We start from the raw sequence: 26,779 nt of genomic DNA on the forward strand, positions 1-26,779 counted from the left end.
TCTTCCATGACTGGTGAAGGCAAGCAGGGTGTACTTGCATTGTGAACCCACTTATGTCAGGTGCGTCTTTATGTAAAGAAAGACACAGCACTGGATTTTAGTTATGGTTATGCAGCACGTTTCTACTACTACACAAGCATGATCTTGAGTCTTAAATGGTTTTGTTAGAGGAGGCTACACATCAAACCTTCAACCTACTGTGTGTGATCTTACCTCCGAGTGCACTACACCTGGAGGTGATCTCCCACAATACAAGAGCCATGGAATAAACATCAGCCTGCTTGAAAGATTCAATGTTTTCCAAGTTTATTCTGGACTCCAAGACTTCTGGGGCCATGTACCGGGCTGTACCCACCTGTGAAAATTAGACAAAAGGTTTCCATGAGCACTGAAAATCCTATAAATACCATACTGCATTGAGCGGTACAGGTAAGAGTAGCTGGTTTACTACAATGCTTTTAAGGCACTTGAAACAAACAGGAGGTGTTGACTTGAGAGTATCTGGCCGAGTGACTATCTCTGCAGTATCTGGTATTTACCTCCATTATTCAAATGATGGGAGGTATTTTTGTGCTGTAACAAAATGTCATATCGCATTTACTGGAATCAAAACATCTCTGATATGTAACATAATTGGAAAAACAAACGTAACTCAAAACCCAACAATAAATTCCTTGTCTTTTGATAATTACCACTTTGGGAAATGTGTTCGCTGGCATTTCCTTCAGATGCATCAAGGGCTTTGTAATGTGTTAGGTGCACGAACCAGCAAAGGTTGAGGCCTTTTTATAAAGACTCATTTTCATAACACAGTCTGAAATGACTCAGGCCTATTACATCAGCATAATAACTTCATTAAGAATCAATCAAGCCTGTTTGTCTTGTGACTACAAGAAAACAACACTCATGGCTCCATTTCTGACAGCATTATCCATCTGAGGCTAAGAGATAATCAGTTCCAAACGTTTAGCGATGGTGTCCCTGACTGATGAGGATAAGAAATGAAAAGCTTGATTTATAACTCTCATGTTTTCAGGCTTTGGAGAATTATACGCTAGTGTTAAAAGCACAGGAGCAAGAGGATTAGAGCCAAAGTGAAAGCACATAAAAACACATTTAGGATTTCACTGCTTCACCTGCCCACTGTTGGCGAGCTCATCCACGGACAGAGAGTTGTCCAGACGTAATGCGAGGCCAAAGTCGCAAAGGCAGCAGGTTAGGTCACCTTTCACTAGGATGTTGGAGCTCTTGATATCTCTGTGCGCTATCGGCACCTTGTAGCGACTGCAGGGGGTGTGGTCACTGTGAAGGTGTGCCACACCCCGGGCCAGTGAACCCCCTAGCAGCCACAGGTCATGCCAGCTGACAACCTGGTGCGTCAGGTATTCTTGGAGGTTCCCTCTTGGTTGGTAGGCAGTGATCAGCCAGTACTGCTTCTGCAGCTTCCGTTCCTCTGCGGTCAGGAAGTGAAGCACATTTTCATGTCTCAAATCTGCATCTGAGAAGACATCTTTCTCATTCTTCCAGGAGGCGTACTCCTCATACAGGAAAATCTTGACGGCAACTGTTTCAAAGCCCTCCTCTCCGCTGACCAATGAGCCTTGCTTCAGCTTTGCCTTATAAACCTCAGCAAAGCGCCCTTTTCCAACTTGTACATCCAGTTCAATTGGCAGCAGCTCCGTGTTGTGGTTCACGTTGTTAGCATGTGTGGAGCTGCTCTCTGAACACTTGTCATCTATCATGATGGCGTGAGAGTCACTAAAATCCAGCGGGGGTCCCTTCTTGCACTTGGAACTGGCTTGGCGCTGCCGGTAGACCCGATAGCAGTAGAAGGAAGTGATGACCACAACAGCCAGAACCAGGAGAGGAACCAGGCTCACAAGGATAACCGCCACCACCTGGGAGTCCATTGAGTCTGAGGGCCCAAAAAAAAAGGCTGAATGAGCATATGAAGCAATAAATACATAGATGTTAGACTTCACTGAACACATTTGGCTGCACAAGCGCATACTGCAAGTGCATTTGAGGCATGCCCAACTCTACGTAGCTATTTTTCATAATCAGAGCACAAAGTAAGGTACAGGACGCAAAGAGATTGTAATCAGTTATGAATTAGTCATGATGTGTTTTCGGCATAACTTGTTGTAGGTGTTTGCACAAGCAGTCCAGCATTATGGGTCTTCAGCTGATTCAGAATGCTGCTGCCAGACTTTTGACACAAAGCAAAAGTTTGAACATATCACACCCATTTTGACATCTTTACAGTGGCTCCCTGTCTCTGTGAGAGCAGATTTTAAGATTTTGTTATTGACTTATAAAGTTGTTCATGGACTTGCGCCGTCTTATCTGGCCGATCTGGTGAAACCCTACGTGCCGGCTGGGCTTTGCAGTCGCAGGATGTGGGACTACTCTGTGCTCCCACGGTGAAGAAGTCAGTGGGTCAAAGAGCTTTTTGTTATCGTGCACCCGTTCTGTGGAACACTCTTCCTGCAACCATGAGGCAGTCAGAGTCCGTGGACATTTTTAAGTCAAGACTTAAAACCTATTTTTATTGTCTTTCTTATGAATAGTTTTTAGTTTTTTCTGTTTTATTCTTTTACTTCTGTTTTTAATTATGTTTTTGAACTTTTTTATTTATTTATTTTAATTTTTATGTTGAACTGTTCTGTGTGAGGCGCCTTGAGATGGCTTTTGTTGTGATTTGGCGCTTTATAAGCTGATTAAATTGAAAATTGAAATTGAACCTGTATACTACACTGTATGAATATCTGGCAACTGTAGACCATGTTTTTGGAGGTCTATGTCTCAATCCCTTTCTGTTGCATCACGATAAAGTAAAACCACTGCGCCTGACCACACCTCATTTTAAGATCAGCACAACAATGTAGCGCAGGTATCTCCGTGGGACACGTGTCAGACGACCAACCTGGGTTCGATTGGCAGTCATGCTACCTGTGTCCTTGGACAAAACATTTCCTCTCCATTGTCCCAGTCAACCATAAATGGATACCAATTTTGGTTGGAGATGTATGTAACTTGTGGTAAACTGGTGTTACATCCAGGGGGCGTTGCAGACTCTCATCCATATCACTCTATGGAATCCGGTTATACGCACTGGCAACATGGGCCTCAGGGTCTATGAAGAACTTACAACCATCTGCACACACGAGTGCAAGTCCCTAGTGAAAGAACTTGAGCGGTGGGCTTGAAAACAACAACTGCTTTGGTTGTACACTAGGAAGTTGCACTGTAGACTGCTTTGGGGTGGGTGGAAGACAGAGCACTAACTGTTTCTGACTGAACTAAGAGAGGGAGAGTAAGATGGAGATAGCCGTGAGAGAGAGCTTCACAGAGATTCACAAAAACCTCTCAAGTGGTTTTGCTGAAGCTGAGAGCTCAACTCTCTATGTATCATTACACAGGGTGTCTTCGATATGCATGCACAGTAGTGACTCAGAGGAACTCTGAGGAAACATCACTATTTGATGCACTGAGAATCGGACCAGACTGGGCCAAATGGAGGAGGAGTGGGGTCTTAAGTCTCAGATTTCGCTTGTTCCACTTGTGCTTTTTTTTTTAATGAAGCCTATATAAACATCACTTGTTTTCCATAACTAAAAGCAACATGATTCAAATTATGTCTGAGCAGACTGTATCACATATTGCTAAGGGTAAGGCAGTATTCTCAAAACAGAGGAACCTGACCATTCCCACTGGACTGTCTATAAGAATCACAATGCTAAAGTTAGCATCTGGTCAGTATAAGCAACCCTGTTCCAAACCACAACCCAGTCAACCACATGTGGTGTCTCATTATAGTTTATGTCTGATTCTCATATTTTAAGAGGCGGTGTGTCTGGGTGATCAGCTAAGGCTTTGGCAACCAGAAGTTTATTCTCGTGTTGTGTTTATAGCACTAATTTTGGAGCTACAGCGATAAAACAAGACGTATAAATATACCCCTGGACACAACATACTAAAAGAGTGAAACCAATACAACAGCTGAAAATAGAACGACTACACAGCTTTGCGACAGACATTACCAACTTTTAGAAAATCCTATTTTTTTAAGAATGGGTAAAGCTTGTGGTTGACGTTCCAGGGAAGGGTTCACAAGTCCGAAGGTTCACTAGTCTGAAGGCTCACTCGTTTGTCTGTGCATATGTACTCCAAATTAAGCCAAACATTGCAATTCACAGAGTCACCCACAAATGTTGGATAATTGCCATTTGAATTAAATGCCAATGTCTTAATTATGGAATATTCAGTACGACATTTACACTGTACGGCGCATCTTTATAACCAGCGAAATTAAAAACAAAGCGATGTGTTTTTATTTGTTCACGTAACATTCACTCTCACATCAGAGATGAAAGAAACGTCTTTTTTAATTGAAACGAAAAGCACATGTATGTATACAGCTAGTAGTGCAGCCTACTGAAACTTAGCATCATAAAGGATTATTAACCGAGCGAGAGGTCTGTATGGGGAAATATCAGACCGAGGTGTTGACAGTACAGACCGAGCAAGCAAGGTTAACAATTTGTTTATTATATGGCTATCTATCTATCTATCTATCTATATATAAAAACACACAAGCTTACAGTATGGCCTGACTATGCTGCTGACGGTGTTGGGCTCGTTTGCTTTCTTCACCTCCACTAGCTTAACAGATGGTCTGGTCATTAGCTGGTAAGCTTTCAATCTGTGTTTTTTCTGATGCTGTTTAGATATTTATGGAGTACGTTCATGTCCAACTTGGTTTATCTAATCGCGGTTTTAGCTTCCTGGTTTGTAACAAAAATACACATTGCGGACCGATTGTCATGGTAACCGGACTGATATGGGAAAATATCCAACCGGTAATCAGCCAATCAGAGTGCGTGTAATGTCGCAGGCATGTAATAAATTCATTTATTGACCTGAACCTTCAGACTAGTTAACATTCAGACTAGTGGGACTTCCTGGTGTTCCATGTGATGTATTTCATAGTACTGCTTTAGTTGTATAGTTATGGAACAAGTGAAAATTATTTTTTACAGGCAATACTACAAATACCATGAGTATTGATGCACCTCTAAAGCTGATCTGACAACAAACACAAAGAAGAAAAAGATGTTTTATTTGTATTTATTTTCAGACCGTGGCAGACGACGTGGTCAAGGTGAGTACCTTAAAGCAATAATTCTTGATGGATTTAATTGTTCATGTGTCTTTAAAACGATGCCATCTTTTATAAGTCTGTAGAATTACAAAGCATGATGCTAATGGCTAACATTAGCATGACCGATTGATTCATTTGTTATCTTTTTATTACAAATATCTGTAATAATATGGCTTGTTGTGTGATTTATTGGCATAACAGCTCATCTAAGTTTTTGTCATCCCCGTCATTTCACTTTTTGGTGGTGGCTTATACACACAGAAAGCTACTATGTATGCAGAGACCGCCGCCTTCTCTGTGGACATGCCACATACAGACCCACACACGTAAGCAGTTTATCATAAGGATTATTATTAATATTCATAAAAGTATTGCAGCATTAGCGTTTGGGAGGCCATCTGGAGGTCCTCGTGACTTGCGTCCTTTTTGACAGAAGGTGGATTTCTAACCTCTCTCATACTTACAGTCCATATAGAGTCACCAATTCATTTCACCTGCATGTCTTTGGAAGTGAAGGCACCTTACTCGCTGCTGATTCTGACTATTTTTCCTCAAAACAGGAAACCACATGTCTGAAATCCTCAACATGGCCCCATCAAGTCTGTTTTGATTTTCGTGAAGTGAGAAGATATTCCTCACAACAAATCTGTCACTGTGCCTCATTGCCTCCTTCAGAAAGCATTACCCAAGGCCTGATATGAAGTATGAAATAATAAATGCTCTAAAACTGTTCTGTGAGAGGTATAAATTGTGAAGGTGATACTATACATCATTGGGGGCCATCTGAATTATTTTCCCGTGACAGCAACTGCACTCATGGGGTGAAAATAAGAGAAAATGTGACACCATCTGCTGTTCTTTAAATACAGCATTTATAGCTGATACGAAGCTACAGGTAAGGTAAATTAAATTTCACAACATGATGGAAAAAAGAACTAGTAACCTCACCTGAATTAGTTGATCTTTATCAGCAAACATTATGCAATCTTTGCATTTATTTCAAGTTTTAGTACTCAAGCACAATGCCATCCCTGCATATCCTTTGGAAACTGCCAACAACCACCACACTATAGAACTGCTTTGGGTCCTGGATGGCAACCACCCAGGCAAACAACCAATTCATCCCCACATCTCAAAAGTAAACATCTATCTGCTGCTCGCAGGTGCAAGGTGGGTGGCCTTTTCCCTTTTCCCATCTGGGGCTCTTAATACAGGTACTTGCTTCCTGGATCATGCACAGAGAAACACATGTCCAGAAGGTTGTAGCTGACATTCCCTTACAATGACCATTCACGTGATTGAAAAGCACTAGGACCAAAGACATCCAAATGTCGTCTTAGGTAGGCAGTTAGTATCCAAGCCTCACAACCACACAGTAAGAGAGAAAGCACCAGGGGCCTCATTTACTAAGGTTGTATATGTACAAAAACATTGCATAGGACATGTTTCACGCTTATATTCAAAATTACTAAAAGTGAACTGAATGTAAAAATGTACGTTCCCCCACGACAGTTTCATTTCAAATGTATGTACATTTCTGGTGTGTTTTTGTCAGCTGTTGACATTTAAGATGAAATACATTGAACTTGCAAATATTAAAGGGCATATCGCACTCCAATCAATACTATCTTTTAAATATAACAATGCTAAAATAAACTGAGCATAAAACTAGGAAACAGAATGTGACCTTTTGATCCCTTAAAATAGGTCAAGGTTACCCATGTTTGAACTTGTCCAAGGTCTGTGTCCCAAGAATGCTCCCTGTGAATTTGAAGACTCTGGCAGTAATAGGACTGGACTTATGCTGAGCACAGACAGAAGGACAGAGGGACGAACGCAAAGTCTTCGCAATACCCAATAGCCATATTTTGGCTTTGGATAAAAAATTATTTACTAGCTTAAGAATCATTACATTCAAACTCATTAACTTGTGTTTAACAATTATTGTTCCACTGTATGGCACTGCTGTCTTTTTTGCCCACAGGAAAACAGTCTTGCTGGCTGCCTTTAGCTTAGCTTAGCTGTAGGTTTAGCTCAGTTTGGTCAATAACACAAACACCAAAGCTGGTCACAGCTGTCCTGTTAACAGCGGCCACACATTGTCACGTTCTGTCCATGATCACAGAAGCGGCTTGTGCAACGTGACTGGCCGGTGTCCTGCACGTAGCATCTTAGCTTAGCATGGCACGATGCCATGCAACACCGCAGTGCAAACCACAAACACAGCCGGTGTTCTGAAGAATCATCCTAATTTGTCAAAACATCCTGAATTTACAGACGCATCTGTCAAGGGGCTTACAGTAATTATGAATTCGGTTATTTACCTATTATCTGCTGTTTCGAATGACATAAAACCAGAAAAACTGTAATGCGGGATTAATCTAGACAGAACTTTACTGGTGACACCAAACATACGGGTTCCACAAAGGTAACACAAGTATGCTAATATGCAGCATATCAATAAAGAAAAACAAGCCACGAACAACAAAACTTTGCTGTTGCACAACACTGCAAATTCATGATTCAAAATCATATATTAACTTTAATAAACTGGAAAACAATGGCTGAAAAATTAAGTTTTTGCATTGTCTGCATGTGCACTAAGCCTCGGTGGGACGTGTCGATAGGTAGGATGAAATGTTAGGATGCCGGATCTTTTGGGAGAGGAAACAATGCTTTGTTAATGGCCCCTTCACATATAGTGTGAATATATAGTATAATATATATAGTGTGAAAACCCATTCTTTTAAAGATTGTCTTTTGTTAGTGGGTGCGTCACTGATATTTTTAAAGTGTTTGTTGATCTCTCCAGTGCCTCAAACAATTTCCTTTTGTGAATCCAACACAGAGTGCATGAGAACCCAAGGAGCCAGGCTGGGCAGAAGGGGCCTACTCAATGTGCCGTTTATATTCGAGGTGCCACTGGATGTTGTGCTACCTGTGTTATATACAAAATATACAGGCATTAAAATCATGGAAAGCCTGGTTCTTTGGGTTGATCCAGGACAATCTCAGACCCAAACACTTTGAGGATGTGGTCGATGGTTGACTTCTTGCGCAAGTAACTGGGAGTGAATGCTGTTAAGAATGATGCTTGCAAGCACTATACCTGATACAGAGAGCAGTGTAACACCTCTGTAGTTGCTGGAATCTAGACAGACAACCACCCCTTTCATTCTAGAGAGGTACAAGTCCTTTCTTCCAGTCAGTCGTTATGATGTCCATTTGCCAGAGTGAATGTTTTTGACACCAGGAGAACAGCATCTCCACCCGCCTGGAGGAGTTCAGCTCCATTACAACAAATCCCTGGAGTTTCTCCCACCCTCAGCTGTTTGGCTGCTGGAAGTAGAACATTTAACTACTTTAAAAGACATTCCATGTCCTATCATCCACAACCCTACTGAATGTGGTGATGCATGGTACCAGTACCTGCACCCAGACCTGACCTGTATCTCATATTAGCTTTCTAAAAACTACTTGGGAGAAAAAAAAATAAAAAATGCTTAATGAGAAGAAAGCTTTGCATAGCACAACATTGGTCACTGGCCAGGAGAGTAACAATGGTATGGCTAATGAGTTCCTTTTATTTGCTGATATTGTTTCCTATGGGCTTTTATTTCAGCTGGAGCTGCTTTATTACACTGTGTCATGTTAGACAGTGAGAAGTTAAAGAGGGCGTACTGAGCGCTGAGTGAATGTATTTCCATGACGTGGTCTGTACTGTGCAGATGCTTTCAATTTGGCTCTCTGTAGAAGAGCCAGGTTGCGGAAATGTACCTCAGTGTTATTACTGCCTGGATGCTGTAGTCAAAATACAACTGGTTCCAGAGCCAATACTGTAACTGAGGGTCTCTAAACCTGTTTGTAATCATGTATCTGGAGATCATAATTGTGAACATGTGTTAGTATTCATGCATGACACTTTACATGACAAGCTGATAAGAACTGGGATAATAATGTTTGGTTGACTGAGATGTTACCATGCTATGCTGCATGGATGCAACAACCATGAAGTTGCACATTTTACATGCTTGATCAGATTTTGCTGCACTGCTGCTCCCCTGCCAAAAGCAGTTATGAAAAATAAATAAATGCAGTACAGCAATAAGAAACTTATGCAACTTTGTACAACTTCATGCCTGGTGATGAATGTTTTGAAACAGCAACAAACACAAATCTTGTGCAGGACTCGCGCACCAAACTAACTCAGCGGTGCAAAGGGTTAATCCTAAGTAAGTAAGTGTTTAACTTACAAGAGGGGAAGAAGACCTGCTCATTGCACTCTTCCTCTGAGCAGGAACAAATGAAGAACTGGGCGCCCATGCCCCTTCTTTCTTTCATCTCACACTTGCTGTTGTTGTAATCTTCGAGGAGAAGGCCGTGAAATTTGTGAGCAGGGTTGTGGCAGACTGTGTCGATTGTAACATTGTGATCAGTCTTCTTCCTTGAAGAAAAAGAAAGTAAGAAAGGCATCAGACATCAAACTCCTGGAAATCCATGTCCGATTGCCAATCAATCACAAATAGTTTGCTGAGCAATATAAATGTTAGATCGTCTCTTCATTAGCGCTACTGGTTGCTGAGATATAGCAGAGAATATGTTTTATTGCACCATGTTTTTGTTGACCTTGACCTTTGTCTGAACCTTTCCAAAAGTTAATAATCTTGAGGTATTTTCCCAAGTAGCATCGCAACCAAGTCTGGGGACAACACATCCAGCTGATTACCCGAGGCCATGAAATATGGGAGATGTGAAGGCTTTGCACCCGCCTGTCTGTCCATCTGTCTGAGCTCAGCATAAGTCCAGTCCTATTACTCTCCGAGTCTTCAAATTTACAGAAAACATTCTTGGGACACAGACCTTGGACACGTCTAAAGATGGCTAACCTTAGCCTATTTTAAGAGGTTAAAATGTCACATTGTGTTTCAATTAGGGATGTCCCGATCCGATCACGTGATCGGAAATCGGGCCTGATCACGTGGTTTCAGACTTGATCGAAATGGGATGTTGCATCCCGATCAGGAATCCGATATAGATTTTATCCTCATTATTTTGATCAGCGCAATTTCAGGCTCATTACTGCAGATTAATGGGCTTTTCACGCGTCGGAAGCGTCAGAGGCGTGAGACGCGTTGCTTTAGAGGCGTCAGAAGCGTTGCTTAGCTCGGCTTTTGACGTGACGCTTCTGACAGGAGCGCGCATTGCCGCTTGTCGGCAGGTTGACGCGGTCAAAGTTCAACCCATTCTTTTTTTTTTTTTTTTTTAATTGAACAAAAGAAAAAAAACAAGTTCAACCGGACAGAAGTGGGGGGAGTGACGCGCGCAAAGTTTTTTTCACAGAACTGCTGTTTGTGTTTTTACGCGCTCAGCCTGACGCCGCGATGGAATGACAAGAGGATGATGAACACTTTCCCACCGAAACTCTTACTCAGTCATCCTTCCGTGTGCAGCAGGACCCGGTGCTGAGCAAGTCCTCAGGACGACGATCTGTCATCTGATTAACAAAAAGAAAAAAACAAATTGTCCTGTGATCATTTGTCTGCAAAATGGAGCGAGAGATGGTGTGCACGGGCGACATGCACACTCATCACATTTAGGAGCGCGTCTTAAAGAACTTCAGTCTTCATTCACGTTCACTACGCTGCTCTGAACTTGTTGAACACTGATAAAGCATCAGAGGGGTACACTGAGGACTGTCAGGATGCAAATGTAAATTGTTTATTTTTTTTTTTCCTGAGCTGTGACATAGCTTCGCGCTGTCCAATAGGAACGACACGTCGGGCCAAAACCACTTATCTGTACAAATGGTAAATGGACTGCATTTATAAAGCGCTTTTCCATCTGCATCAGATGCTCAAAGCACTTTACAATTATGCCTCACATTTACCCCGATGTCAGGGTGCTGCCATACAAGGCCCTCACTACACACCGGGAGCAATAGGGGATTAAAGACCTTGCCCAAGGGCCCTTAGTGATTTTCCAGTCAGGCGGGGATTTGAACCACAGATCAGTGCAGAAACCACATGTCTGAAGAAAAATCCTTGGAAATCTATAAATTAAAACCACCTCTTATTTCAGATTAGATAATTTCTTGTTTAACATACGGAACCTTGGACATTTATTTTTTAGACAAAATAACATGGAAATTTGTACATTTTTTAAGTCTGGTAGATTATTACTTGATTGTTCAAGCTACCTCAAGGAGAAGTGCACTGTTTAAGTGATAAATAATAAAATAAGGTGATTAAAATGAAATTATTATATATTTAGCATTTGTTCATTGTTCATTCAGTTTTTTAAAGTATCGGATCGGGACTCGGTATCGGACAATGACTCGGAATCGGATCGGGGCCAAAAAAACCTGATCAGGACATCCCTAGTTTCAGTCTGTTCAGTTCTGAGTTTGAGTGATTAAGGTGGCAGCCAATCAGATTAGAGCTGCATTGTGACGTCACGTCAGTGGCTGGTCTCTCCGAAATCACTTCACTTTGTGTGTTTATATACATGTTTGTCATATATTATTTAAAAGCTAGTGAGAAATAAACACTTCTAAAACTGAAAACGCTGTTTTTGGAACCTAATACCACCTCTGAACTTATTTACAACCCATTTTGTGGACGTTAGCATGGTGAGCATCACAGGCTGATAGCTAGCTGATAAACTCTGTTTTGTTTGTGTGCAAATATAACCTGTGTCATATATTATGTAAAAGCTAGTGAGGAATGAACACTTCTAAAACTGAAAATGCTGTTTATGAAACCTGATAACACCTCTGGAGTCATTTACAAGATATTTTGCAGATGTTAGCGTGCATGCAAACTTCCACTAACTCAAAGCTAACCCTTTATGGAGTTACATCTGTCTCATTAATATCTGCACATGCACAGATCTACAAATATTCCTTAATATTTACAACTTCCGCTCTTAAAACATAAATATTGTTTTTGATTGTCTGATTGATAGAAGGGCTTTAATGAGCACGTACAAATTGTACGTAAGGCAATGGGAGCTTAATAATTAATTAAACAATTGCAAATTGTAAAGAACACAATGCTCATACAAACGAGGGTATTTTAGCATTGTGTTAGATTTGAAGTCAATAGGCTACCCCCCTTTAAAACCCTGCTTATTTATTTATGTAGGTTTCATATTTGAAGATAAAGTTAAAAATTTGTATTATCACGTATCAATATGATGATTGCAGCATGACAGTTGTGCACATAACGCAATTTTTCAGCCGTGCAGTGATAAAGCTGCGGGCATAAATTGGCATATTTGTCTCCTTCAACACTCCACAATATCAGCATTATGTAAATGACAACAACACAGAGGTCACATTTACAAACAGGAAGATGTGAAATACCTTTACAAATGAGCGCCAAAGAAAACCCTGAACCTGCACAAATATACATATTTAAATTTGCCTTTCCCGCGGAGTGGCGATGGCCTTGCTGTTATGAGAAACATTTTAAAGGGGGTGCCGCGGTCCGTGTGCCATTAGCTTTCTGCTAACCTCAGCTCATAACATGCCCACAATATTGCTAATATAATGAGAAACAGCAGCAGAGGCTTAAGCTTTTAACACCAACAAAAATCTGCTTCCTGCTGCTTCTCACATTAAAAGTCAGATTTGATGCCGATGGGCGGCAAGACGCTCGTGCGTTGTCATAATCCAAACCGGCTGTTTTCACCAGAATGCTGACTGACAGGGTATTCAAAATGAAAGGTAATTTTGAAGGGGAAGCAAAACATTTCAGGGTTTCAGAAAGGAAAAATGTCAGAATATATGCGGTGCACTCAGTTCCTAATCTCAATCTTTGCTAGCACTCGCACACGTAAGATCGTATTGATGAATGCACAGTTTAAGGTAGTCTGCTTGCGTCTGTTCACTATCACCTCTGGAATTTGTTTTGTTTTTGCTGTATCGGTAAACTGTATCTTACTTGGGGAAAGCCCTTAAAGATATCTGCTGATAATATTTGGTGGTATTTTGAGGTTTTGCTCGCATTATATGACTGTGCAAAGCAGTGGAGTAACAAGCCAACACCAGCCCCAAATGCAGGATTGTCAAGGCAGGCCTGTCTAACCAGGCATAGTGATGTAATGTCAATAGAGAGTATAGACAAACAAATCCCAAACACAATTACACTTTAAAATGTAAATAATATTCTAGTGTAGCCTGGAGAGATGATCGCAAGCCACTTGGTAAAAATCAGATATTTCATCAACATGTAGAGTAAGTCAGACGTGTTACAATATATCATATCTATCCATCCATTTTCTATACCAACTTGCTCCAATTATGGGTCACGTGGGGGGGTTTCCTGTAGTTTTCACCAGGTTTTCACACACTGCAGCAGGGATTTTGGTCCACTCCTCCATACATATCTTCTCCAAATCTTTCAGGTTTGGAGTTTCAGCTCCCTCTAAAGATTTTCTATTGAGTTCAGGTCTGGAGACTGGCCAGGCCACTCCAGGACCTTGAAATGCTTCTTACAGAGCCCCTCCTTAGTTGCCCTGGCTGTGTGTTTGGGGTCATTGTCACGCTGGAAGACCCAGCCATGACCCATCTTCAATGCTCTTACTCAGGGAAGGAGACTGTTTGCCAAAATCTCGCAATTCTGAATTCTGTAATTCTGCAATTCTGTAGTTTTCACCAGGTTTTCACACACTGCAGCAAGGATTTTGGTCCACTCCTCCATACATATCTTCTCCAAATCTTTCAGGTTTGGAGTTTCAGCTCCCTCTAAAGATTTTCTATTGAGTTCAGGTCTGGAGACTGGCCAGGCCACTCCAGGACCTTGAAATGCTTCTTAAAGAGCCTGTCCTTAGTTGCCCTGGCTGTGTGTTTGGGGTCATTGTCTCGCTGGAAGACCCAGCCATGACCCATCTTCAATGCTCTTACTCAGGAAAGGAGATTGTTTGCCAAAATCTCGCAATACATGACCCCATCCATCCTCCCTTCAATACGGTGCAGTCGTCCTGTCCCCTTTGCAGAAGAGCACCCCCAGAGTATGATGTTTCCACGCCCATGCTTCACAGTTGGGATGGTTTTCTTGGGGTTGTTCTCATCCTCTAAACATGGTAAGTGGAGTTGATTCCAAAAAGCTCTATTCTGGTCTCATCTGACCACATGACTTTCTCCCATGCCTCCTCTGGATCATCCAGATGGTGAACTTCAAATGGGCCTGGACATGTGCTGGTTTGAGCAAGGGGACCTTGCTGCCCTGCAGGATTTTAAACCATGACAGCATCATGTGTTACTAATGTAATCTTTGTGACTGTGGTCCCAGCTCTCTTCAGGTCATTGACCAGGTCCTCCGGTGTAGTTCTGAGCTTTCTCAGAATCATCCTTACCCCACAAAATGAGATCTCGCATGGAATCCCAGACCAAGGGAGATTGACAGTCATCTTGTGTTTCTTCCACTTTCTAACAAATAATCATAACAGTTGTCTTCTACCAAGCTGCTTGCCTGTTGTCCTGTAGTCCATCCCAGCCTTGTGCAGGTCTACAGTTTTGTCCCTGGTGTCCTTAGACAGCTCTTTGGTCTTGGCTATGGTGGACAGGTTGGAGTGTGACTGATTGAGTGTGTGAACAGGTGTCTTTGAACAGGTAACAAGTTCAAACAGGTGCAATTAATACAGGTAAAGAGTGCAGAATAAGAGGGCTTCTTAAAGAAAAATTAACAGGTCTGTGTGAGCCAGAATTCTTGCTGGTTGGTAGGGGATCAAATACTTACTTGCAGCAGTAACATACAAATAAATTATTAAAAAAATCATACATTGTTATTTCCGGATTTTTTTGTTTTTTTACATTATGTCTCTCACAGTGGACATGCACCTAAGATGAAAATTTCAGACCTTCCATGATTTCTAAGTGGAAGAACTTGCAAAATCGCAGGGTGTTCAAATACTTATTTTCCTCACTGTAGTACGAATAAGTACAAATCAGGGCGAATCATGGCAGAACAGCTCGTATAAGCGAACCACAAAAATATCGAGCAACCGGGCAGGCATGAACGATGCTGCTGCGACGGTTTCATGCATGCGGGAACACAGGGTGAGCAGCTGCATGATGTGTAACCACATACACATCGTGCAGCTGCTGTGAAAAAAGAAAAAATAATAAAAAATAAATGCTGTGACGGTTTTGTGCATGCGGGAACATAGTGCAAACAGCTGCAGCATGTGTAACCACACCGCACAGCTGCTGTGAAAACTAAAAAATACACGCCACCCACGGTATTTGAACCTGCAGTCTCCAAAAGCTCTGATTGCCATCCAGAAACTTTACCACTGAGCTACCATCGCTGTCTCGTAAAAGGTGCGGGAAAATGCCTGATATCAAGAAGGACATGGACATATTGAAAAAAAAAATAAAACCACACACAAAAGAAAAACACCGGATTTTATTGAATCCCTGTTATCAAGCGGGCAATACACGTATGAACCGTCTGTTCCTCTGTAGATGACCCATGGTCACAGACGTACAGTCATGAAATGACATGAATGAGAAGCAGTAAGCTCTTATGTCCACATCTGCTGGTGGTGTGTCTTGTGGACGGCGCGCCGCAGGACAGACACTGCTTCATGTGGAACAGAGCTCACGTGGGTGACGTGACATTCAGATCACCCACTGCGTGTTATGATCTGATCTGACGGTCCGTTTCACCTGGGGTAGCCTGTCAATGTGCGCGGCATGCGCTTGTTGCAGCCCGTTGCAACAGCGATATATGTTTTTATGTATGTCCACGTGAGGACAGCAAGCACACACGCACGTCCGTCAAAACACAGTATGTGTTCTGCAGCTGTGACATTCAGAACCACAGATCACAACACGTGCACAATTCATGCGCAATTCGACCATATTTGTACTATGTGTGAAGGGGCCCTTAACACGGTTCATTTAAACATTCCACAACATAAGGCAAAAGATGACATAGATAACATTTTATTCAGCTTCATGACTTACTGGAACTTGATGCAAATTGTGGAAAAATTTTATTCACCTCACTACTGTTCTTTTTTCTTCTTCTTCTTCTTTTTCTGCAAATATCTTCTTAATGTTGCCAAGTGTACCCTGTGACTTTCTCTGTAAAAATCTTTGTTGTGACATTGGTCCTTTTTCATTAAACGTCTGCACACACCCAACATGGCGAGAGGAGAACACATTTACCTGACCACTGTGCTCAAAACTCGTTCTCATGTACTCTCTTTAAAAAAATCCTTTTCTCGTTCCCTGAAAAATCATTTCACTTCATCCTGACAACAGAATTGTCACCATGAACTTGCTGGCATTCACGATGATAATAAGGGGCGGTGGGGCACAATGCAATTCAGTACGGTATTTGAAAGTATTGTCCTGACCTGACTCTGGGTTTTATTTAAATGAAAATATAAGATGTGCTTGCAGGCACTGTTTATTCATTTGATATTCTGTAGCCTTACTTACCAGATACTGACACAGACTTCGTTCATATGTGGACAGATGGCTGTGATGTCACACTCCACCTTGCAGCTCCCTGTACCAGTGCAGCTTGTTAGCTGCTCATCACAGAACTTGCACAGCACTGGAAGCTTTATCATGGCCCGAATGCACTCTGGACAACAAATCCAAAGACAGAAGGGCAAGATGGTGAGATGCATATATTTATACACACAGAACCATAAAACAGGTCCAGTTCCTTCTATGTAATTCAATACTTAAACAGCCAGTTTTCCTCTTCAATGATAAATAGGACTCAAACTGATCCAGAAATGCACAAAATTTTAAGGTGTATTAATTATACTGTGCGTGACATTTTCACTAAACTTTTTTTATGAGGACGTATGTACATTGTAAACTGCCAATACGTAGATATTCAAGAAAACCAGAGAAAAACCTGAAATATTTCTTCCTAGAGGCTGCGTGAACAGATAATTTTTCCTTTCCAGGCTGAACAATATGAGCAGCACACCATGCCATCCATCTCTTTTTTGTTCAGACTTGTCTCTGTTGGCAGACAGACCCGTATCAGTGAGACAGACAGGATTATGTGATGAGTGGCTGCCTGTGGGCTTGACAATCATCTAAGGAGACAACTGCCAGACAGGCACGAACAACAAACAAAGGAAACGTTGCTGAGAAGTTTTTAATTTGTCGAGGTATTGAGCTTGCTGCCAGCTCTGGTCATGAATATTTCGGGAAAAAAAAATTCAAAGAAAGGCTGAAATTGTGATGTGGTATCTGTGGTTGTTTCAAGTACTAATGTGTGTGCCTGTGCGTACAGGCTTGGGGAGTGTTCGCAGTGCTTGCTCTTCAATAGTGAGTATTGATTAAAAAATGTTTTGTTCAACTGACAAGCTTTGAGAACTGGACACAGTGCTAAAGGAGATTATCTTAAATATCCAAGCCATAGATGGATCGCGAGAGATGGGTGGGTTTCGGATTTGACCACTCTGCTTTTAATCATTGGTGATTGATCTCTGCTCTCTTCCACAGCATGTCTTTTTCCTGATTCTCTCCCGTCAGCCCCAACCAGTCCCAGCAGAAGACTGCCCCTCCCTGAGCCTATTTCTGCTGGAGGTTTCTTCCTGTTAAAAGGGAGTTTTCTTTCCCACTGTCGCCAAGTGCTTGCTCATAGGGGTCGTTTTGACCGTTGGGGTTTTTCTGTAATTATTGTATGGCTTTTGCATTACAATATAAGGCGCCTTGGGGCAACTGTTTGTTGTGATTTGGCGCTATATAAATAAAATTGATTTGATTTGAGCTGGGCAATGAAACAATCACAATGATGTTTCACAACAAAAATGGCATCGATAATGATGATAAGCTTGGACATTTGTACTCAATATGCCCACGAGAAGCACAAGAATGGCTGCCGTTTTGAGTTTGTACATCAAAGTGTACGTCCATCCACCTCTATCCTGACTGAGTCTTTTGTTGTTAGTTATTTAGCTATTGTTCTGCCTGTAAATTTTACCAAGTTTCCAAATCTGTACTTATGTCTTGTGGGAGGTTCCACTAGTCCTAACCTCTTTATATTACAACCTCAAACAGATTTTAAATTTCACAAATGTAATACTTTCAAAGAGCTAACAAACCAGATCCAGTTTTGTTCAATTTACAAAAATAAAACATGATTCTGTTGACATACACCATTAGTCACCTTTAATTGTACTGTTGTCTAAAAATCTGTTGAATTTTTACCAGTTTTATTTGTTATTATCTATCGTCCACCTGGTCGTTACTGTGAGTTTCTCTGTGAATTTTCAGACCTTTTGTCTGACTTAGTGCTTAGCTCAGATAAGATAATTATAGTGGGCGATTTTAACATCCACACATGCTGAGAATGACAGCCTCAACACTGCATTTAATCTATTATTAGACTCTATTGGCTTTGCTCAAAAAGTAAATGAGTCCACCCACCACTTTAATCATATCTTAGATCTTGTTCTGACTTATGGTATGGAAATAGAAGACTTAACAGTATTCCCTGAAAACTCCCTTCTGTCTGATCATTTTTTAATAACATTTACATTTACTCTGATGGACTACCCAGCAGTAGGGAATAAGTTTCATTACACTAGAAGTCTTTCAGAAAGCGCTGTAACTAGGTTTAAGGATATGATTCCTTCTTTATGTTCTCTAATGCCATATAACAACACAGTGCAGAGTAGCTACCTAAACTCTGTAAGGGAGATAGAGTATCTCGTCAATAGTTTTACAACCTCATTGAAGACAGCTTTGGATGCTGTAGCTCCTCTGAAAAAGAGAGCTTTAAATCAGAAGTGTCTGACTCCATGGTATAACTCTCAAACTCGTAGCTTAAAGCAGATAACCCGTAAGTTGGAGAGGAAATGGCGTCTCACTAATTTAGAAGATCTTCACTTAGCCTGGAAAAAGAGTCTGTTGCTCTATAAAAAAGCCCTCCGTAAAGCTAGGACATCTTTCTACTCATCACTAATTGAAGAAAATAAGAACAACCCCAGGTTTCTTTTCAGCACTGTAGCCAGGCTGACAAAGAGTCAGAGCTCTATTGAGCTGAGTATTCCATTAACTTTAACTAGTAATGAGTTCATGACTTTCTTTGCTAACAAAATTTTAACTATTAGAGAAAAAATTACTCATAACCATCCCAAAGACGTATCGTTATCTTTGGCTGCTTTCAGTGATGCCGGTATTTGGTTAGACTCTTTCTCTCCGATTGTTCTGTCTGAGTTATTTTCATTAGTTACTTCATCCAAACCATCAACATGTTTATTAGACCCCATTCCTACCAGGCTGCTCAAGGAAGCCCTACCATTATTTAATGCTTCGATCTTAAATATGATCAATCTATCTTTGTTAGTTGGCTATGTACCACAGGCTTTTAAGGTGGCAGTAATTAAACCATTACTTAAAAAGCCATCACTTGACCCAGCTATCTTAGCTAATTATAGGCCAATCTCCAACCTTCCTTTTCTCTCAAAAATTCTTGAAAGGGTAGTTGTAAAACAGCTAACTGATCATCTGCAGAGGAATGGTCTATTTGAAGAGTTTCAGTCAGGTTTTAGAATTCATCATAGTACAGAAACAGCATTAGTGAAGGTTACAAATGATCTTCTTATGGCCTCGGACAGTGGACTCATCTCTGTGCTTGTTCTGTTAGACCTCAGTGCTGCTTTTGATACTGTTGACCATAAAATTTTATTACAGAGATTACAGCATGCCATAGGTATTAAAGGCACTGCGCTGCGGTGGTTTGAATCATATTTGTCTAATAGATTACAATTTGTTCATGTAAATGGGGAATCTTCTTCACAGACTAAAGTTAATTATGGAGTTCCACAAGGTTCTGTGCTAGGACCAATTTTATTCACTTTATATATGCTTCCCTTAGGCAGTATTATTAGACGGTATTGCTTAAATTTTCATTGTTACGCAGATGATACCCAGCTTTATCTATCCATGAAGCCAGACGACACACACCAATTAGCTAAACTGCAGGATTGTCTTACAGACATAAAGACATGGATGACCTCTAATTTCCTGCTTTTAAACTCAGATAAAACTGAAGTTATTGTACTTGGCCCCACAAATCTTAGAAACATGGTGTCTAACCAGATCCTTACTCTGGATGGCATTACCCTGACCTCTAGTAATACTGTGAGAAATCTTGGAGTCATTTTTGATCAGGATATGTCATTCAAAGCGCATATTAAACAAATATGTAGGACTGCTTTTTTGCATTTACGCAATCTCTCTAAAATCAGAAAGGTCTTGTCTCAGAGTGATGCTGAAAAACTAATTCATGCATTTATTTCCTCTAGGCTGGACTATTGTAATTCATTATTATCAGGTTGTCCTAAAAGTTCCCTAAAAAGCCTTCAGTTAATTCAAAATGCTGCAGCTAGAGTGCTGACGGGGACTAGAAGGAGAGAGCATATCTCACCCATATTGGCCTCTCTTCATTGGCTTCCTGTTAATTCTAGAATAGAATTTAAAATTCTTCTTCTTACTTATAAGGTTTTGAATAATCAGGTCCCATCTTATCTTAGGGACCTCGTAGTACCATATCACCCCAATAGAGCGCTTCGCTCTCAGACTGCAGGCTTACTTGTAGTTCCTAGGGTTTGTAAGAGTAGAATGGGAGGCAGAGCCTTCAGCTTTCAGGCTCCTCTCCTGTGGAACCAGCTCCCAATTCAGATCAGGGAGACAGACACCCTCTCTACTTTTAAGATTAGGCTTAAAACTTTCCTTTTTGCTAAAGCTTATAGTTAGGGCTGGATCAGGTGACCCTGAACCATCCCTTAGTTATGCTGCTATAGACGTAGACTGCTGGGGGGTTCCCATGATGCACTGTTTCTTTCTCTTTTTGCTCTGTATGCACCACTCTGCATTTAATCATTAGTGATCGATCTCTGCTCCCCTCCACAGCATGTCTTTTTCCTGGTTCTCTCCCTCAGCCCCAACCAGTCCCAGCAGAAGACTGCCCCTCCCTGAGCCTGGTTCTGCTGGAGGTTTCTTCCTGTTAAAAGGGAGTTTTTCCTTCCCACTGTAGCCAAGTGCTTGCTCACAGGGGGTCGTTTTGACCGTTGGGGTTTTACATCATTATTGTATGGCCTTGCCTTACAATATAAAGCGCCTTGGGGCAACTGTTTGTTGTGATTTGGCGCTATATAAAAAAAAAATTGATTGATTGATTGAATTAAAAATCAGCAAATAATGGTAATTCACCACAGCTAAATGTTTTTTTTTAAATTGTCACACTTTTGTAACATTACTTAACCTACTTTTGTGCAAAATACAGCCTCGGGCATATAATAATAGGACTAGTACTAGTGGACGCTACGACTAATGGGAAGTTCCCATGTATCATCTATAAGGTAATTATCATGAACGGTAAACAACAAAAGCAGCATGAGTATATGTAATGTATGTAGTAAACACGTGAAATTTACTTTAATTTATGTTTGCACACACATTTACTACAAATTCTGTCACGCCAACCATGAAATAATCATGTCACCACATAACCCCACCAATAAAAAACCCCAAAAACCTTCTGAGGCCACTGCTGTTTGAAGCTGTTCATGCAGAAAGCGACACAGAGTGACTGAGAGCAAGTGAAATTTCACATTTGTAAGTGAAATGGTGAGGATTTGATCCTGTGAGTGTTTCAGATCTTTACGCTGACACATTGAAATTTACAGCAATTTGACAGACTAAAATCAAAACTGCCATAAAAAAAGGAGAAAAAAGACACAAGTGTGACAGCAAAAACCATGAAGCCACATGTCAACTGTATGCTGACTCCACATGCACTGGAAGCTGAACCTGGTCTGTGAATCGCAATCTAGGTCCCTTATAGCAAATGTGGGTTCAGACGTTACATCATGAAGCTACTTTCAGGCTGCAAATGTCTGTCACAAGAAGTCACATGAAAGCATTTTATAGCAGTACTGAGACAGGGAAGTACTCAGCAGGGATGCATAATTGAAAGTAGGCTTCTTCACAGTCATCATTTTGTCACCACACAACTTCACACAGTCAATGTCTGCAGCCAGGACCGTAAGTATTTGGACAGTGACACCATTTTTATTCGCAATGCAGTTGAAATGAAACAGTCCGGATGTTCTTCTGTTGGAGAGACTCAGAATTTACAGCAATTTTTTTTTTTTTTTTTTTTTTTTTTTTTTTTACACACAGCCCCAAACTAAATATGAGGATTACTGGTCATAAAAAGCATCACTTTAACAGACAGTTTTCTCAGATCATAGGATAAAGGATCAAGGATAAAGAAGACTAGTGAGGGAAGCCATCAAGACACCAGTGACAAGTCTGAAGGTGTTATAGCCTTTTGTTGGCTGTGATTGGAGGAATTGAACATACTGCAACACCAGTTATACACCTTCATGCTGAAGTAGAAAAAAAAGATGTGAAATTTTAGCTACAGTTTGTCCAGATTTTTTGTTTTCTCATATTAAAATCCTCCTCTGTTCCACTCCACCATTAAGCTGTGACCGGTGGTGCAACAGACCGACTAAAGTTGCACTTCAGTCATCACACCCACAGACGTCTGTAACTCTTTCAGAGTTGTCATGGATGTTTTGGTGGCTTCCCTCACTAATCTCCTTCCTGCATGGCCACTCAGCTTTAGACAACTACCTGCTCCAGATGTATTTACTATGAAATGCCATACTGTTTAGAGGACACCTTGCTCTGTTGTGTCCAACCATGGAAACAGTCAATGATTTTTAATTATTTCAAAATCTCCAGCAAATAGACTTGTCTCTTCTTTTTTGCCCCTTAACAGGAAAATCATCTGAGTTTTTGGGTGCTTAAGGTTTGGAAAAGTCCTTTGGGATTAAGGGCTAATATTTTCAAATCTAAGGGTTCATTAACGGTTTGCACCACTGTTGTTGTTCCAAGTGAAATTCTGATCAGATTTCACAGTTGAATTCTGATTGACGAGTTGATACGAGATGTTTATGTTCAGACTGGCAGATCCTTAGGTTCCATGTAAAAATAACGACTGACTTGAAGAGAAGATGCTGTGTGAGCTCTTCTCCCGAGACAGAAAGGCCACTGTGGTATTTTGCAGAGCAGGGCTGGAAGTGTGTCTTGAAGCAACACAAATACAACCTGCAGGGTGGAAGTGCAGAAAAACTACAGCATCACAAGCAGTTGTCTGCTGCTGCTGCTGGCAAACATCTAGAGTGTGGAAGCTGCAGGATATTGCAGACGGATACTGCTTTTTGCAACGGCTTAACTGAAGAAACCTTGCAAATAAAAACATTAAAATATTACACCTGAAATCCAGACTAGACTGCTCAAGAGTGCAATTTAAAACGTCGCCTGAGGTGGCGAGGTATTTTGAAGTAAATCAGCACTGAGGGGATAGTCCGCGCCTGAACAGTGGCGGTAAGGTGGCTGAGCCAGAGTAATTATATCATTAGAGCAAGTCCTCTGAAAGAGCATGTCATTTAAACCCAGGGGGAGGACTATGAAGAGATGAATGGTCGTAATTGTCACCCAGGGCTGCATATAATTGCAGAGAGGTGGGGGGAAGAGGATTAGGAGCAGCCAAAACCACTTGGTGCCATCAGGACTGACACACATGAAGGTAAACACGAGCTTCCTCAGAGGGCTGCTAGATCTGTTGGCAATGTGGCTGCACATCAAAGATGCAGATAGAGGTTTGAATGGGATGCATTCAAAAAAAGAAAAAAAAAAGTGTAGTACCAGCAGTTCATTGTAGCCCAAGAGGAACAGATTTAAGCAGACTGACATGACAGGAAGATGTAGGAAGCCTCAAAATCTCAAATTTTAATACACAGCTGGTAGCTCTACTGGAAAAAAGACCTTTCACTTCTGTTTTTGTCACATTAGTTTGCATATCTTCAAAATTTGAATAAATATGTTTTGGTTTTAAGGATGAGGTGCATAATGCTGCAGAGGGAATTTCATTTAGGCTCATCTACGAGACGACTTATTTGCATGCACATACGTACAGGTAGGTCCACGAGTATTTGAACAGCAACACAGTTTTTGTAATGTTGTCTCTTTACACCCACACAACAGAGTTGAAATGATACAATCGGCAAACACAAACAGATTAAATCTAGACTCACTTCTCCCTCGTGCCTTCTGGAGTGCTGGAGTTGAAATTTCAGATTTTCTTTTCAAAAACACCCTTCTTTCTTCCATTCCATCATGATGATGTATAACTGGCGGTGTAACAGTCAAAAGTTGCATTATGCACAGTATTTCCAACACATTACCACTACAGAAGCCTGTAACACCTTCAGAGTTGTTATGGCTGTCTTGGTGGCTTCCCTCACTTGTCACTCAGATTTTGAAGACTGCATACTTCTTACACACTGACCATACAGTTTGTTACCTCCGTCAAGAACGTTATGTTTTCGGTTGCGTCCGCTTGTTTGTTGGTCGGTTGGTTGGTTGGTTTGTTAGCAGGATTACTCAAAAAATCCTCAATGGATTTCAATGAAATTTTTACCAGGGGTGTATCTTGGCCTAACTTAGAAGTAATTACATTTTGGTAATGATCCAGAACACGATTCGGATCCAGTAATTTTTTTAAGGATTCTTTATCACTGCAGGATAGAGCCAATTTCAACATTTTTGCATCTAACTTCATGAAGACAGGTCACAAAGGCTGAACAAAAATTAAGTTACGACACAACAATAATTTAGCATTTGTTTCTCCTCATTGAATAAACCTGTTATTAGAAAATAAAAAAAAACTTGTGTAGTTCATGCAGTTTCTCTTTATAAATACATTTGCTGAAGATCTAAGGGTTCAACCACTGAATCTGAAACATGACGGTAGACGGTAGATGCATGAAACGACGTGGAATAAGTCTCTTTGCCAAAGGGTATTCCATGTGACGTCAGTGACCCTATGGCCTTGGCGGAGGTTTGCGCTCTCCGATTGCTTCTAGTTTCTTAATGATTTCGGTAAATAAAGCAAATGTTCATGTATTCATCCCTGACTTGTCAAAAACAAAACAAAACAACTGGGTATAAAAGTGATTTTAACAACAGTTCCTATAGCTCTTTTGTCCAACTACTTCTTCAAAAGTTGCATTACGCACAGCATTTCCAACACATCACTGCCATAGACGCATGTAACACCTTCAGAGTTGTTATGGGTGTTTTGGTGGCTTCCCTCACTCATCACTCAGATTTTGAAAACTGCCTACTCCTTACATACTGACCAATTTGTGTTTCTGAATGATTTAGGTAAATTAAGCAAATGTTGATGTATCCATCCCGTAACTTGTCAAAAACAAAACAACTGGGTATAAAAGTGACTGCAACAATAGTTCCTATATCTCTTTTATCCAACCACTTATGGTCTAAGTGATTAATGCAATATTTTTGTTTGACCCGTTGAATTAAAGTTAAACATCTATACTCTGTTTATGTTCAGAACAGGACATTCTAGTTTCATGTTCCAAAACTGCTGGTCTCTTTATTGGCACAGAAACAGCAGGCTAAAAGTTAAGGGACATTTCATCATACAAATGTGGATAAAGTCATATGTCACTCCACCACAACACAGAATGTATGAAAGGTGTTATCAGAGGGGCCCTCAGCAAGGTGCAACCTGCTTCAAATATATGCATTTCTTTTTTCTATAAATTCAGGGGCATACATGTGAAATTGAGGAAAAGGTGAGAAAAACTAGCACAATATTAATTTCTTGGATCTAAATCACAAATTAGGTTCTTGCTTGGTCTGTGCCCCACCCTCCCACCATAAAAACCAGGAACGTGCATTTTGGAGTAATCCTGGTGACAAAAACAAACAAACACATACACACATTCATCTTCAGCCGGAGGGAACCCACACAAACACGGGGAGAACATGCAAACTCCACACAGAAAGGCCACAGGCGGGAATTGATCCCAAGACCTTCTTGCTGTGGGGCAACAGTGCTAACCACTTATCCAACGTGCTGCCCATAAATTAAAAAACAAAAAACTCCTTGGTGAGGTATTTATTCCAGATGCTGATCATTACGTTAAAACAATACAACTATTGAAAAATGATTGTTAATATTTATTATGTGCCAAGAAGCAACAGCGGCCACCACTGGCCACCATGACTCTGTTATTAGCAATAAGACATCACAAGCAACTTAACAGACCTGTCTGCCTTTGTTTTGCTGTGGATGTTAAAAGATACTGACATGGCCCCAAACTGGAAGTTAACTGCGCGTCACCCCAAAGAACCCCATAGTTTCACAACTTAAGATGTAGGCGCTTTTACGAGTTGCTTAAGGAAATTTTGCAGACCTTCTCACTGACTGACTGACTGACTGATTGAGGTCAGGTCAGGCAGCATGCCCTGGTGCTACATGTTGCTTCTTCAATCATACTTTGGAACCACCTTGGGTTCTGGATGGCAACCACCCAAGCAGACACCTGGTCCATCCCAACATCTTGAAAGTAATCATCCATCTAGCACAGAGAGTTGAAAAATGGGAATCAACTTGGCCTTCTCCATCCACTGGGGTCCCCAACTCTGAAGCATGCACCCCCCCCCCCCACCAAACAAACAAAAAAACAAAAAAAAACAAAAACAAAAACACACCACATGGCCATAATTTCTTAACTGATCGTCCC

The 26,779-nt window shown here is 41.0% G+C and overlaps 1 protein-coding gene across 1 annotated transcript in view; it reads right to left on the reverse strand.

The window, feature by feature from the left end:
* Window positions 1-26,779, reverse strand: part of LOC117502009 (TGF-beta receptor type-2-like) — a 48,127-nt gene that overhangs the window by 18,087 nt on the left and 3,261 nt on the right. The window contains exons 2-5 of the mRNA XM_034160989.1: window positions 16,617-16,764; window positions 9,418-9,608; window positions 1,137-1,915; window positions 214-355 (exon numbers count right to left, since the gene is read on the reverse strand). Coding sequence (XP_034016880.1) covers window positions 214-355; window positions 1,137-1,915; window positions 9,418-9,608; window positions 16,617-16,764 — 1,260 coding nt within the window. The remainder of the gene's footprint in view (window positions 1-213; window positions 356-1,136; window positions 1,916-9,417; window positions 9,609-16,616; window positions 16,765-26,779) is intronic.

This window comes from Thalassophryne amazonica, chromosome 20 (assembly GCF_902500255.1).
Source record: "Thalassophryne amazonica chromosome 20, fThaAma1.1, whole genome shotgun sequence".
NCBI classification, from domain to species: Eukaryota; Metazoa; Chordata; class Actinopteri; order Batrachoidiformes; family Batrachoididae; genus Thalassophryne; species Thalassophryne amazonica.